General features: G+C 41.5%; 1 protein-coding gene across 10 annotated transcripts in view; it reads left to right on the top strand.

Moving 5' to 3' along the window:
• The window catches only part of Tsp (Thrombospondin), a 258,039-nt gene that overhangs the window by 193,678 nt on the left and 51,466 nt on the right, over positions 1-12,895 (top strand). For all 10 annotated transcript variants that reach the window (XM_076538099.1, XM_076538082.1, XM_076538102.1 and 7 more), the window contains one exon: positions 2,410-2,791. In XM_076538099.1, coding sequence (XP_076394214.1) covers positions 2,410-2,791 — 382 coding nt within the window. The remainder of the gene's footprint in view (positions 1-2,409; positions 2,792-12,895) is intronic.

Here is a 12,895-nt window from a genome sequence, read left to right as displayed (position 1 = left end):
AATACATCTTGCAATAACTGATTCTTTTCTTTGAATTACTCATCGCGCATAATGTGTCATGTGTACATGGTGAGGAACTTTCGTAAACGAATTGATGTGGAAAAAAGGTGGATATTTTTAACGTTTCGATACTAAGGACTGGACAATCGTGGTGCTTGTGTGATTGTGTGTTTGTTTAGTGTGGGTTCCGAAAATTGAACTATTATTATACGGAAAACATCAAATATGACAGTCACCCTTTTTACTTGACAATCCCATAGAGCGGGTATCGATATGCTCTTGTGGATTTTAGCGAGTAAATAGGTTTCTTGTCATACGACGATGTACTTCAAAATTAATGAGGAATTCTCGCATCGTAAATTCACTCATGAGGTAAGCGTCCGAGTATTCTTTCATTTTATGTCGTTAAACAAATAATCATTTTTTTGAATTACCTAAAGAAACTGCGCTTGATCTTTACCTTTATTTTCGCTTAATCCGTACAATTAGTTTTGTTAATAAATTTATACTTATTAATAGTTGTGAATTTTATAACTACTTACCGGCTGACGTATTACCGATGATGGTAACTATGTTACCGATATCGCGTGATTTATTTGTTCACGACCAGGGTCAACCGTCATGCTTGCACCCGTCGCTCTCGCATCTGAGCGCGCGCTATTCTCGCGCTCTGATTGGTCAGTGTTTTTCATTAATAATTCAAAAACTAAGCTTTAACCAGCATTTTGGTAAAGGAAAAAGTTGTTCAGAATCACCCCAGCTACCACCCCCTAAAATTATGCCCACCAGTAGCCGAACACCCTGTATAGAATGAACACTGTAGTACGTGCCGGACCCCTTAGGAAGCGACGAACTGGAGCAGATTTTACTGGTAAAAGCCTACAAGATTCTTACAAGGAAACATATCGAACCGCGACACACCGATTTTAATGAAACTTATGTGAAAGATAGTTCTCAAGAAAATATTTGACACGTATTTTTTTTTATCGGCCATCGTTCACATTGAAGGGGTGAAAATAGCCCTCGAAGTTGGGGGTTGGAATCATATTTTTGGGAATATCTCCGGAATTAATGAAGATAATTGGATTCTTTTTTTTTGTAAATTGTTCGTCTTTAGATAGGAAATGTTTGTGCGAAAAAAAATGTCAAGAAACTTTATTTGTTTGGAAATAAATAAAGTGGAAAGCTATTGACAAAATTGTAATTATTATAACATGTACTATTGTTATTATATGTATATATGGAAGATGTTTATAGATGTAGACATAGTATTAATAACTTTAATAATCTGTAAAAATAATAATTATTAACAGTGCAAGCAAAATTTTTAATCACGGATGGATCCCGACAAATCTATCGTACGACGCCCCTGGCACACAGCGTCACGTGGGCAGTCTAGCGCGGGAGTGGGAGCACGGTAGGCGTCTACTCCGAAATCCGCCCGAAAAGTGCAACTAAATCCGAGCACTGCTCTATGCTTTCCCTTGTACGGAGATGCCCACGTGTTCGTTCGATATATCGAAGTTTGCTCGACCGACGCTATCATTTCAAATCACGAAAAAACTGAAAAACTAACCACCGCGTGCATTCAATATGCCTCATTCGCCCTTTTCTCGTACTCTAATTCCCGCCTGTCATTTGCATTATTAATTTTATTTAATTTCTGCGACTTTCTCTCTCAACTTCGACATATCGCACGACCACGTTTTCCATATAAGCACTTTTTCGTGACATCAATAGTTCATGAGATATTACGCTGTCACACTTTGCCGCAGACACCCTGTATATCTTTCTTCATAACACCTTTTTTCTTAATTTTTTTTTTATTTTATCAAAAATAATTCCTAAAGAAATCCTATTTTTATCATAAATATGCCAACTTCTAATTATTTTTAATATTTATTAAAATTGTATTATAATTTATAATTTATTTAATCAAGTTGAATCAATTATATTTTTAATATTTTGTCATAAACATTAAAAGTAGTGGGGAATTAGAGTATTTCAAATTAAGTGTAGATAGAATTTCCTTCATAACTATTCACAAAAAATTAAAATGTTTGAAACAGAAGAGTAAAATGATAAAAAGGGTACTAATACGGGTTCGACGCGGTGACGTATAAAATACTGGTGAAGAATGTGATAAATGTGTTAGTGAGTTTTTGATGATGTGTAAAGATTATCCTATACCTATGTTACAGCTGAAATTTTAGGGTTCATATTTTTGGAACTACGATCCATTATTAAGTACGCTGAAATGCATCAGTAATATTTTTCAATGTACTTTTCATCCATATAAGCTATGCAAAATTTCATATCTATCACATGAAATCTATATACTATCTTTTGGTTTTTATGTAACTATCTGTCAACTATAGTTTTTTTTCCATAAAAATAAAAATTTTCTAGTGTCGTGTCGGATGGGCTGGAGACGGACTAGTCTGTGGTATAGATAGAGATAGTGATGGGATTCCAGATAGGAATCTTCGCTGCCTTGATCGACGGTGTCAAATGGATAATTGCCCAACAACACCAAATAGTGGCCAAGAGGATGCAGACCACGATGGTATAGGCGATGCATGCGATCCAGATGCTGACAACGATGGCGAACCAAATTCTTCAGACAACTGTCCTTTAGTTCCAAATCCGGGTCAGGAAGATACTGATCTAGAGGGTCCAGATTCAGTTGGGGATGCTTGTGATAACTGTCCGTTGGATAAAAATCCTAAACAGGAGGATACAGATTATGATGGCATTGGTGACGCTTGTGACGACGATATTGATGACGATGGTAACAATTCATACATGAATTTAATTTCTTAGTTCGTAAACGTAAATGACTATGAATTTTCTCAAATGATCATAATATAGTAATAGTTTAAATGTCTAACTTTTTTTAGTATATTGTATTAAGAACACTTTAGACTTGTTGTTCTCTATAATAGCTTTCAAGTCATGACTCCATTTTCTAACAGCATAATTTATGATTATCGCCCTCCTCCTCTTCCAACTACTTTCACATTTCTCACATTTTTATACAGTTCATGTTACAATCAATAATAGTACCCGTAATTTAAAGTAGTTTCAAATTCTATAAATCAGATTAGCGTTCTTCCTATTGTATGTATAGATGTTATTTGATAAGTATCTATTCCAAAAGCAATACAGGAAAAATCTTTTTCTTCCCACGCATGTAAGAAGTACGACGACTTCCTAACCAAGACAAAAGAAATGTTTCCCCCTTCAGTCTCCCAATGAGATATACAAGGTGTCTCACAACTCATGTAACTTCTGGGAAGGGGTGGTAGAGGATGTGATCCTGAATAGGATTTGCCTTTGCGAAAATAGGGTTTGAAGCTTCGTTTTTGAATTATTAAAGAAAAATACGGATCAATCAGAGCGCGGGGATTACGCGCACTGAGAAACGTGAGCCACAGCTTCGAGTCTAGCGGCTAAACGTGAACGTGATCATGCATCTTTGCCTCGAAATAGTCAAAACTTCTAATAAGAAGTCTTTACATTAAATCTCAGTTTTAAAACTGAGTTCTAAAAGTAATGTTCATTTATTCATTCTCCATGACGCACCTATTGTTTAAAAATAATCCTGTTCCAGTAAAATTGTGTTCTCGTGACTTCATCAATCTTGATTTTTCATAAAAAGACACTGCACAATCTCTGATGTCATAGCTTGGTCAGTAAACTCATTTCACTTCACTATCACTTCTAATTGTCATTTTTAACTGTGATATTCTGGTGCCACTGTTCACTAATTTCCTAACGTAATAATCACAGGTGAAGAACGCGAATGAAAACATTAGAACGATTATTTGTAAATACTTTCAGCGACTTTTTATTTCCTCTTTGCTGTTGAACACTCGACGGCCTATCTTAAATTGCCGTTCGCAACGTAACGAACATCGTTGACGGAAAATTTAGGCAACAGTCCCTTGCAACAAGGACGTATGACTTTCCAGGGAAAGTGAGAGTATGCCTTTCTTTAGGAAAAGGCGAAAATCGTTTTTATCTTTTAGAAAGGGGAAGGAACAACTGTTTTCTTCGATGCCTGCGAAGCGACTGTCCAGCGAGTAAGTCGGAGCCGTTTAATTGTGTTATGATTCCTTGACCCGACGGACCGAACGGCCGAAGACGTTGTCCAGAATTCTTGCTTTCTCTAGGCTCGAAACATTCGGAGTCACAATCGACAGTTTAGGACAGAACGTTCGAAGCGAAACGTTGAAGGGAAAAAAATCACAGAAATTATTTTCGGATAATCGTTCATCCGTTTCTGCTTGTTTATCGATCGTCACTATAATAGGAAATTAGTGAAAAGTGGCAAAAAAATATTATAGTGAGAAGTGATAATAAAAAATGATAGTGAAGTGAAGTTGCGTATTATTTTTATGAATAGTTACGATCGATAGAACTATCTATTTAGGAGGATCCATTTTCAATCGAGCAGGATTATTTTTAAACAATTGTTCAGTCTTATTTTAATGGTTTATAAGTTTTATGTAAATCTAATGTTACAGAAATTTAATTTACTCGACTTCTGTTAATTACACATTACTAATTCTGTTTCTTACTCATGACAAACGAATAAGTGAACATTATTTGTATCTGTGCTATTCATTACTTAACACTTTATCTACCACTATCCTATTAATCGGCTTTTTGATTTCCAACGCTTATCGACCGCTAGCCTATTTATCGGCTTTTTCATTGCCAACGCTTATCGACCGCTAGCCTATTAATAGGCTTTTTGATTGCCAACGCTTATCGTTGCGAAAATTAGCCGGTACTGGGAGTAGATATGCGCGCGATTCAGCCGGTACTTAGTGACTGGCAGCCTCAAAAATGACCGGTCAATAAAGTGTTAATTGAGATTTGACGTAAGGTCTTCTTATTATATGTTCACACTGTCCTGGCGCATAGGCACTTGATCATGATCTCGCGTCTCAGCACACGTAATCCCCGCGCTCTGATAGTCCGTGTTTTTCCTTAATAATTCAAAAACGAAGCTTCAAACCTTATTTTTGCTAAGGGAAATCTTACTCAGAATTACGTCCTCTACCACCCCTTTCCGGGAATTACACAAGTTGTGAGACACTCTGTATATCCTTGAAAAGGACGCCCCGTTGTTAACAAACATGTTAACGCCGACATATTTTCGAGGGTCGTCAAGGGCAATTAGCCGATGCTATTTCGCTTTCGAACGATTTATGATGAGGACGGACTGCGCGAGGTCTGAACGAAAGGTTGTTTATAAGTGGCTAAGTGAAACAACAAACGATGGTTGTTGACTTGGAGACATATGGCTATCGGATATCGCAGGACTGTTTGATTGTCAGTTTATGAGATTGTAAAGAAGAAAGGCAGTTTATCGTTACATTGCTTAAATGAATAGGAACGTTGTTCCTTGAGGATCTATCTTTGCGTAAGAGAATTAATTGTGACGTCTTGGCACTTAGAGCAGAACCTAAGGCGAGAATGCATTGCGTTTAAGAAGAAAAGAAAGAATTTTTCTGATAAACAAATACAAACGAGCGTTTCGACAATGAATAATTATTTAGATAAAGATAATATAAATTACGGACATAATAAAAATTACATATATGTAGAATTTTAATTATCTAGCTCTCTTTATTTGAATAGGACAATGGGTACAATACGAATGATACAGTTAAACGCGCACACGCACAATAATCATCAAACGCGCACAGCAAAAACAATAGTTCCAAATCGTATACCGTAATCGTTAGTAATAAACGTAAGAATCGTAAGAATCGTTATAATCGTGTGTTACGAGTCGGAGGGGTCACAGCCGCGTGGCTGGGGGCTGTTTTTTGGTCAAGGTAGTGTTACTAGGCTAACTCAGGTTTGTTAATCAACCTGAGCGCCAAAGGAAAATAGACGCGGGGATGAGCCGACGTATGGCTAACGCCGGGTGCCCCAGGAGGTTGGTTATCGTGAACTAGCCGACGTATGGCTAACACCAGGGGTCACAGGATTGGTCAAGACGCAGGGATGTACCGACGTATGGCTAACGCCGGGTGCCCCAGGAAAATGATATGTGAACCAGCCGACGTATGGCTAACGCCGGGTGTCACAGGAAATGTTAGTATTTGTGCTCGTAACAAAAGATATGCCAGTATATCTCGAGCGGCTAAGATATACCGACTGGTGGGTTGGTTAGGACTTTGGTTTTAATTGACAGAGGCAAAAATTAAGTTTAAAAATAAAAGTTGAAAATATATTCTTTTTCCAAAACCGGAATTACAAGTGGTTATGTGTACTTGTCGGTTAAGGTGATTTTTACAAGAGATGTTCTTGACTTGATTTTACTTGAGTTTAAAATGTTTCGACTCCGACAAAGCGAGAATCTAATCCTGCCTAGTTTTAACGAAAAACGAGCGAAACGGGGACCCGAAAGTACTTTAGAAAAATGCCTAACAGTAAAATTCTACGTACTGTACGGTAATCAAAAGTGGCTTGAAGGGGACTCTAACCCGATCTTGCTTAAAAGTGACTTACAAGGGACCATCCCGAAGTGATAATCTCCGATTTTGATGAAACTTGGATATAATGTAGTTCTCGAAAAAATATTCGACACGTATTTTTTTTTAGCTGCTATCATTCATGTTAAGGGGTTGAAAATAGCCCTCGAAGTTGGGGGTTGAAACCATATTTTTGGGAATATCTCCGGAACTAAAGAAGATAATTGAATTCTTTTTTTTGTAAATTGTTCGTCATTAGATAGGAAATGTTTGTGCCAAAAAAAATTTAAAGAAACTTTATTTGTTTAAATAATATTTAAAAAATTTATCATTTTTGTTTAAATTTTTGCACTAAATTTTGATCTATTTTTTTGCAACTTCGTGTACATAAACTATAGACAAAAATAGAGGATACGTGTTTTTGGAATTTGTTGTTTGTTGCAATGTTTATTAGATATATAATTTAAAGTCACCTCGTGTGAAGAGGGGTAATCAGCATTTTTATTAAAAATATCATTATTTTTACAATCTTTTACATTATTTTAGAGATTTTATACCTCTATATATGCTGTTAATTGATTTCTGAATGATTATTGTAAGCGTCGCAGGTATGAGCGTGACGCGGTTAGAATCAACGCCGAAAGGAACATAGGCATTTGTGGCCAATATTGTTAAAAAATAATTTAATTTATTTTTATTTTCTGAGTTTCTTAAAAAATCCCAATGTTTCCAAAAGTTCTAAATATTTTATTTAGAATGAAGTCTTTACGCCTGTAAAAGTATAAAAGCAGTATTGGCCATAAAAGCCTATGTTCCTTACGGCGCGGTGTTGATCATAACCGCGTCACGCTCATACCTGCAACGCTTACAATAATTATTGAGAAATCAATTAATTGCATATGAAGAGGTATAAAATGTCTAAAATATAGTAAAAGATTGTAAAAATAATGATATTTTTAATAAAAATGCTGATTACCCCTCTTCACACGAGGTGACTTTAAATTATATATCTAATAAACATTGCAACAAACAACAAATTCCAAAAACACGTATCCTCTATTTTTGTCTATAGTTTATGTACACGAAGTTGCAAAAAAATAGATCAAAATTTAGTGCAAAAATTTAAACAAAAATGATAAATTTTTTAAATATTATTTAAACAAATAAAGTTTCTTTAAATTTTTTTTGGCACAAACATTTCCTATCTAATGACGAACAATTTACAAAAAAAAGAATTCAATTATCTTCTTTAGTTCCGGAGATATTCCCAAAAATATGGTTTCAACCCCCAACTTCGAGGGCTATTTTCACCCCCTTAACATGAATGATAGCAGCTAAAAAAAAATACGTGTCGAATATTTTTTCGAGAACTACATTATATCCAAGTTTCATCAAAATCGGAGATTATCACTTCGGGATGGTCCCTTGTTAGCTGTAATTCAATGTGAAATGGCTCTAACTAAACTCTGACAGAGGTTCCTCGTTAGTCCACGTTCGAGAATCAACTGGGTCCAAGACGTCTTCTCCACAACCCTTTTTATACTCAAAAATGGGTAGAAAACGAACAGTGGTGGAGACGGTAGGAGCGAATCAACGCGACGTTTTCGTCTAACGAATTTTCATCGCGTTGGTCCGAAGACGTTAGATGTTCTCGAGCGAAGCCTAATAAGGAAACCCTGGTAACTGGGGAAGTTAGGCAAGACTAGACTCTCGCTTCGCGGTGGTCTTAGGCTATTCCCGAATATTCATCTCTGAGGAGTAAAAATCATTGGCGTACGTAACACGTGTTAGACGAAGGAGGTTTCGTCACAATTTGTACCGCGACCTTTTATTATCGTGCCGGTCGAATGTCCTCGAAGTTATTTTTCAAATTTGTCGGTTTGACCCGACGGTTGAAAACGTTCACCGATCGTTGCTCGCCTTTATCATTTTGATAACATGCACGCAATCACACAAGGTCAACGCGTTCTACCATATATTGGTGACGGTTTTGACCGATCAACTGTTACCCGCTCGGTGTTTCTGTTGTCGCTTTTTTCCTTGTTCCTATGTCGTGGTATATGTTATCAGTAAAGGCTACTGTTTAACATCTACATATATGTGTATTATTTCATGTTAGAAATTAAACAGAAAACGATTCGATATTTGACGATACCAACACATAACAAGTAGAGAAACAAGTAGAGAACAAGAAGTAGAGAAAAGAATAAGAAGTAGAGAAGTAGTAATTAAATTTTGCTGATATTTTGTAGTCGGCAAATATGTATTATAAAACGGCTCTGCCAACAAGTAACAGAAGCGTTACCTGGAAATGTTATACTTAACAACTAATTAAAACTATTCATTAATTAATTCCCCTGATAATCAGTAACAAGAAGTATAACGTATTCAAGAAAACGATATTAAAACGATATGTCTGATGAGAAACAGTAATGCAGGTAAGAGAAACACTATATTGAAAACGTTAGGTTTTATGTAATTGGCGGATATACTTCCGAATGACTCCTATTAAGATGAGTGCCGAAATTTTGTGTGCTTATAAAACTTTTCACAACAGTTCCAAATCTGTCTTCAAAATTAACGGGTCTCTTATGGTTCGCGAGATATTCGTATTTTAATGCTGGAATTGCTGGTATGATCCTTCAGTGAAACACCTAACCTTTTTTTTACGAGGGGCAAATTTTCATAACCCCCCCACTCCGCGAAGCCGGAGCAGGGGGAGTGTGATATCCCTACTCACTAAAAACCCCGTCGGTGGTGCACTTCCTTTCAGGTTAAGATGGCCGCGGTGACTATCGGTCCGAATTCCATTCCGCGACTTCCCCCCCGCTATGCTGTAGCGCTTCTGCTCGGTGAGGGAGCATAAGGACCCCCCCTCAGGAATTGTCACACCCCACGCCTAAACATTTATTGAGCCGACGACGACATCACTCCGCCACCGGCTCCCCCCTGGCCGTGTGAAATGGGACCTCCGAGTACCCCGCTTAGAGTCCCTGCGGTCTTTTCATTCTTTGCCCACTTTTTAATGGGCCGGGGCATGGCTGGGCCCAACCGCCCTCTTATCTGGACATAGCTCCATTTCCGTCTCTTCTTCCGTGCTAGTCGAACCTTCGCCTGCTTTCGGCGGCATTTCCTTTCTCTTCGGCTTCGGCGCACACGACGGAGCGCTAGTCGATGCGACGCTGGCCTACTTAAGTCGGTGCACAATGGGTATGTCGCCTCCTTCTCGCTACAAGACGCAGCGTTGCGCCCGTTCTTGTCGCAGCGATAGCATCTGGTGCCTCTATCCTCCTTCTCCGTGCACAGAATGGTTGTGTGCTCCTTCTGTAGGCACTTGAAGCATTGAAATGGGCGGGGCGCCAGCACCTGGACGCATGCTGTCGTCCACCCCACTTTCAACTTCTTTGTCTCCTCGGTCTTTCTGACTGCATCTTGTGGGCACCTCAGCCACACAGTGCCCATGCACCTCGGCGATCTTTTGATCTCGCCCACCTTGATTTCCCCCTATCTCGGCTAGTACCAACTTGACGTCCTCGGACGTGACGGAGTCGCCAACCCAAGGAGCCGCAGCTCGGTCGTCTTCGCTAGCTGATTCACTTTGACCTCGGTGTCCTTGAATGCGTCCTTAAGTCAGCCCACAATCGTTGACACTATCGTCTTTCCGTTCTGGCATGGGATGCCCAACACAACGCCCCCAGTAGCCGACTTCCTGCATTTCACCTCAGTCATGCCGAGATCCCTCATCTCAATCGGCCTGACTACTTCCCTCGCCTTGAGCATCGCATGGGTGTACAAGGTTTTGAAGCCAGTGGGGATCCTCATCGTAAATGCCGCGAACAGCGACGGTCGTGGGACCGTCGGTATCCTCTTCGGCTTTACTGCCCCTCCTGTGGTCTTCTTCGCCACTTACTGCCTTCTGCTGCCTTTTCGGTGCGCTGGGCCTCTCGCGGCTCTGTTCGTAGTCGTGACCTCTCCCTTTTTGTCCTGCCGTCTGGCCTTTCCACCGACGACTTGGGTCCACGTCTCGTCTTCTGCTTTGCCAGCAGCAGGTGGGGCCGCCGGCGTCCTCGCCGGCACCTTGCCTTTCCTGGCCTTGGTGCCCTGTGATTTAGAGCGCACCTTGGCGAATCCATGCCTCTTCTTTCGGTTGGTGCCCTCCTCCGGGGCCTTTCTTCCCCTAACCTTGCCCATGAGGTCTTTAACCAATGCGGCTAAGTTAGCCACCGCCATAGACAGCTTCGCCACATCGCCGTTTTGTATTGGCTTCTCAGCGGTTGGAGAGAATATCCTACTCGCTTTCCTCTTTCGCGGCTCTAGCTCCTCGTGCCTAACGCGGGACGGTGGTGGTGGGGGTGGGGGTGTAACCGTCGCAATGGCCGCCTCCCCTCGCTCCCTCCTCAGCGTCACCACTTCCTTCTTCGTGTCGTTCATTTGCTTCTGGAGTGCATCAATGTCCCGCTTCATTTGCACATTGTCATGCTCGGCCGCCTGCAGGGCTTTGCGAAGTTCCGTCACCTCGATGTTCACATTCTCCGACTGAGACCTCTACCCAGCTCTACAGCGTAAGCTTCAATTACGTTGGAGCACTCTCGTAGGCTCCTCACAAAGGTGTCGTTGAGATTCCTAGATCCCGCCGCAACTCTTCTAATCATGTCGGCCTTGTTTAGGAACTGGGTGACCAAATCGGATGCTGGCAGCGCTTTCGTCGGGTCGAGCACATCTCTTTCGCTCTGAAGTTCCAACTCCTCTCGGAGCGCTTCGTTAAGTCTTGCCTTAGCGGCAGCCACGTACTCGGCTGTACTTGAAGGGCGACCCCTTTCACTTCCCCATGGCGACGCGCCTCCACGCGACTGTCTATCGCCGACCGACATAAGTGACATGTCACTGTCACTCTCCTCGTCCTTTTTTATTTCTTTTTTTTTTTTTTTTTTTTTTTTTTTACGGGGGGAAATCTTCTACAAGACGCCCCCACTCCCCGGGGGAGGAGCGGGGGTAGTGTGGGATTTCTAACCACTAAAACCCCTCGGTGATGCCCACCGTCTGCGGCATGGCGGGCTATGGGATCGTGCCATATTCGTCGCCACGGCCCGCCAATGTGCCGCCTTGCGACCAAACCGTCGCCCTTCTCGTGGGGAGGAGAAGCCTCCCCACACAACAATATTAAAACCCACCCCAGCCTTATCGGAGCCGACGACGTCACCACGCCCGCCGTCGTCTCCACACACCTGACCGCGTGCAATGGTGCCATGGGCCCCCGCCCATGACACCTGCGGCCATAGCGGCCTCGGTCAATCCCGGGAACTCCGACACCCCGGACCAAGACCGCCGACACTCTCCTCGTCCTACGTTGGCCTCCTCTTTGTTGTGCGCTTCTTTTGTGATGGCGCAGCAAGCTCCTTTTCGGCCCAACGGTGCTGGGACTTGTCCGCCCTCAGTCCCTTGTCTATTACGGACACGGCCGCACTTAGCATGCTCAATTGCGCCCAAATGCCGGAAGAAAACTCCGATCCAGTGGGAGTTTCCGATGGACTGCTCGTACAGTCATTTCCTGGGGCTGGCTCCCTCGAGGTGCGGGCCGCTGCCTTGCTCTTTACCGCGCTTGGTGGCTTCATAGGGGCTGTATATCTCACCATTAGGATGGTTACTGTGGCCATTACCGTCTTTCCGGCTTTCTTCTTTTTCTCCTCACCAGCTACTCTTTAATTGGATTGGCCGCTTTTTTCGTTGGCGGCCGCAACGTTGGTTGTTTGTTTGCTTGAAGAATCCATATTTCGTCCCACGAGAATGGTAGAAAACTAAGTCCACTCGGCCAAAGCCGACATTCTCGGGCAAATCTAGATACCAGCTGGCTGTCGTGGCGAGCGCACGTGTTCGGGGATCGCTCCGCGACAAAGTTCAATTTCGGTGGGTAAAAGTGGTTAAAGTGTGATAAATAGTGTTGTGAAGTGAGGGGAGACTGTGGGGGAAGTGAGCGGTTATGTTTTATAAAAATCGGAGGTGAAATAATGAATTTATAAATAAAAATCGAAATTTCGGTAATGGCGACCTCCACGCGACGCGAGGGAAAGCATGGTGTGCAAACCCATGAAAAGTTGAGAGCGAGGAAACGAGTGTCCGGGCCGTCCGCGGAATAAAATAAACATTTGCGCGACTTAAACACGATTATTTTTATATATCGCGAGTGAAAATAGTGCCATTTAAGGGTGAAAGTTGCCCTCGAAGAAGGACTTGCGCGAACACGTGGTCGTGCGACATGTCGAAGTTGCGAGAGAAAGTCGCAGAAATTAAATTAATTAATTAATAATGTAAATGTCATTAGGGATTTAGAGTGCGGGAAAGGGCGAATGAGGCATATTGAATGCACGCGGTGATTAGTTTTGGCTATTTTCGTATTTTCGTGA

This window comes from Megachile rotundata, chromosome 1 (genome assembly GCF_050947335.1).
Source record: "Megachile rotundata isolate GNS110a chromosome 1, iyMegRotu1, whole genome shotgun sequence".
Taxonomy (NCBI): domain Eukaryota; kingdom Metazoa; phylum Arthropoda; class Insecta; order Hymenoptera; family Megachilidae; genus Megachile; species Megachile rotundata.
Note: the sequence above shows the minus strand (reverse complement) of the source record. Positions and strands in the feature narration are given on the sequence as shown.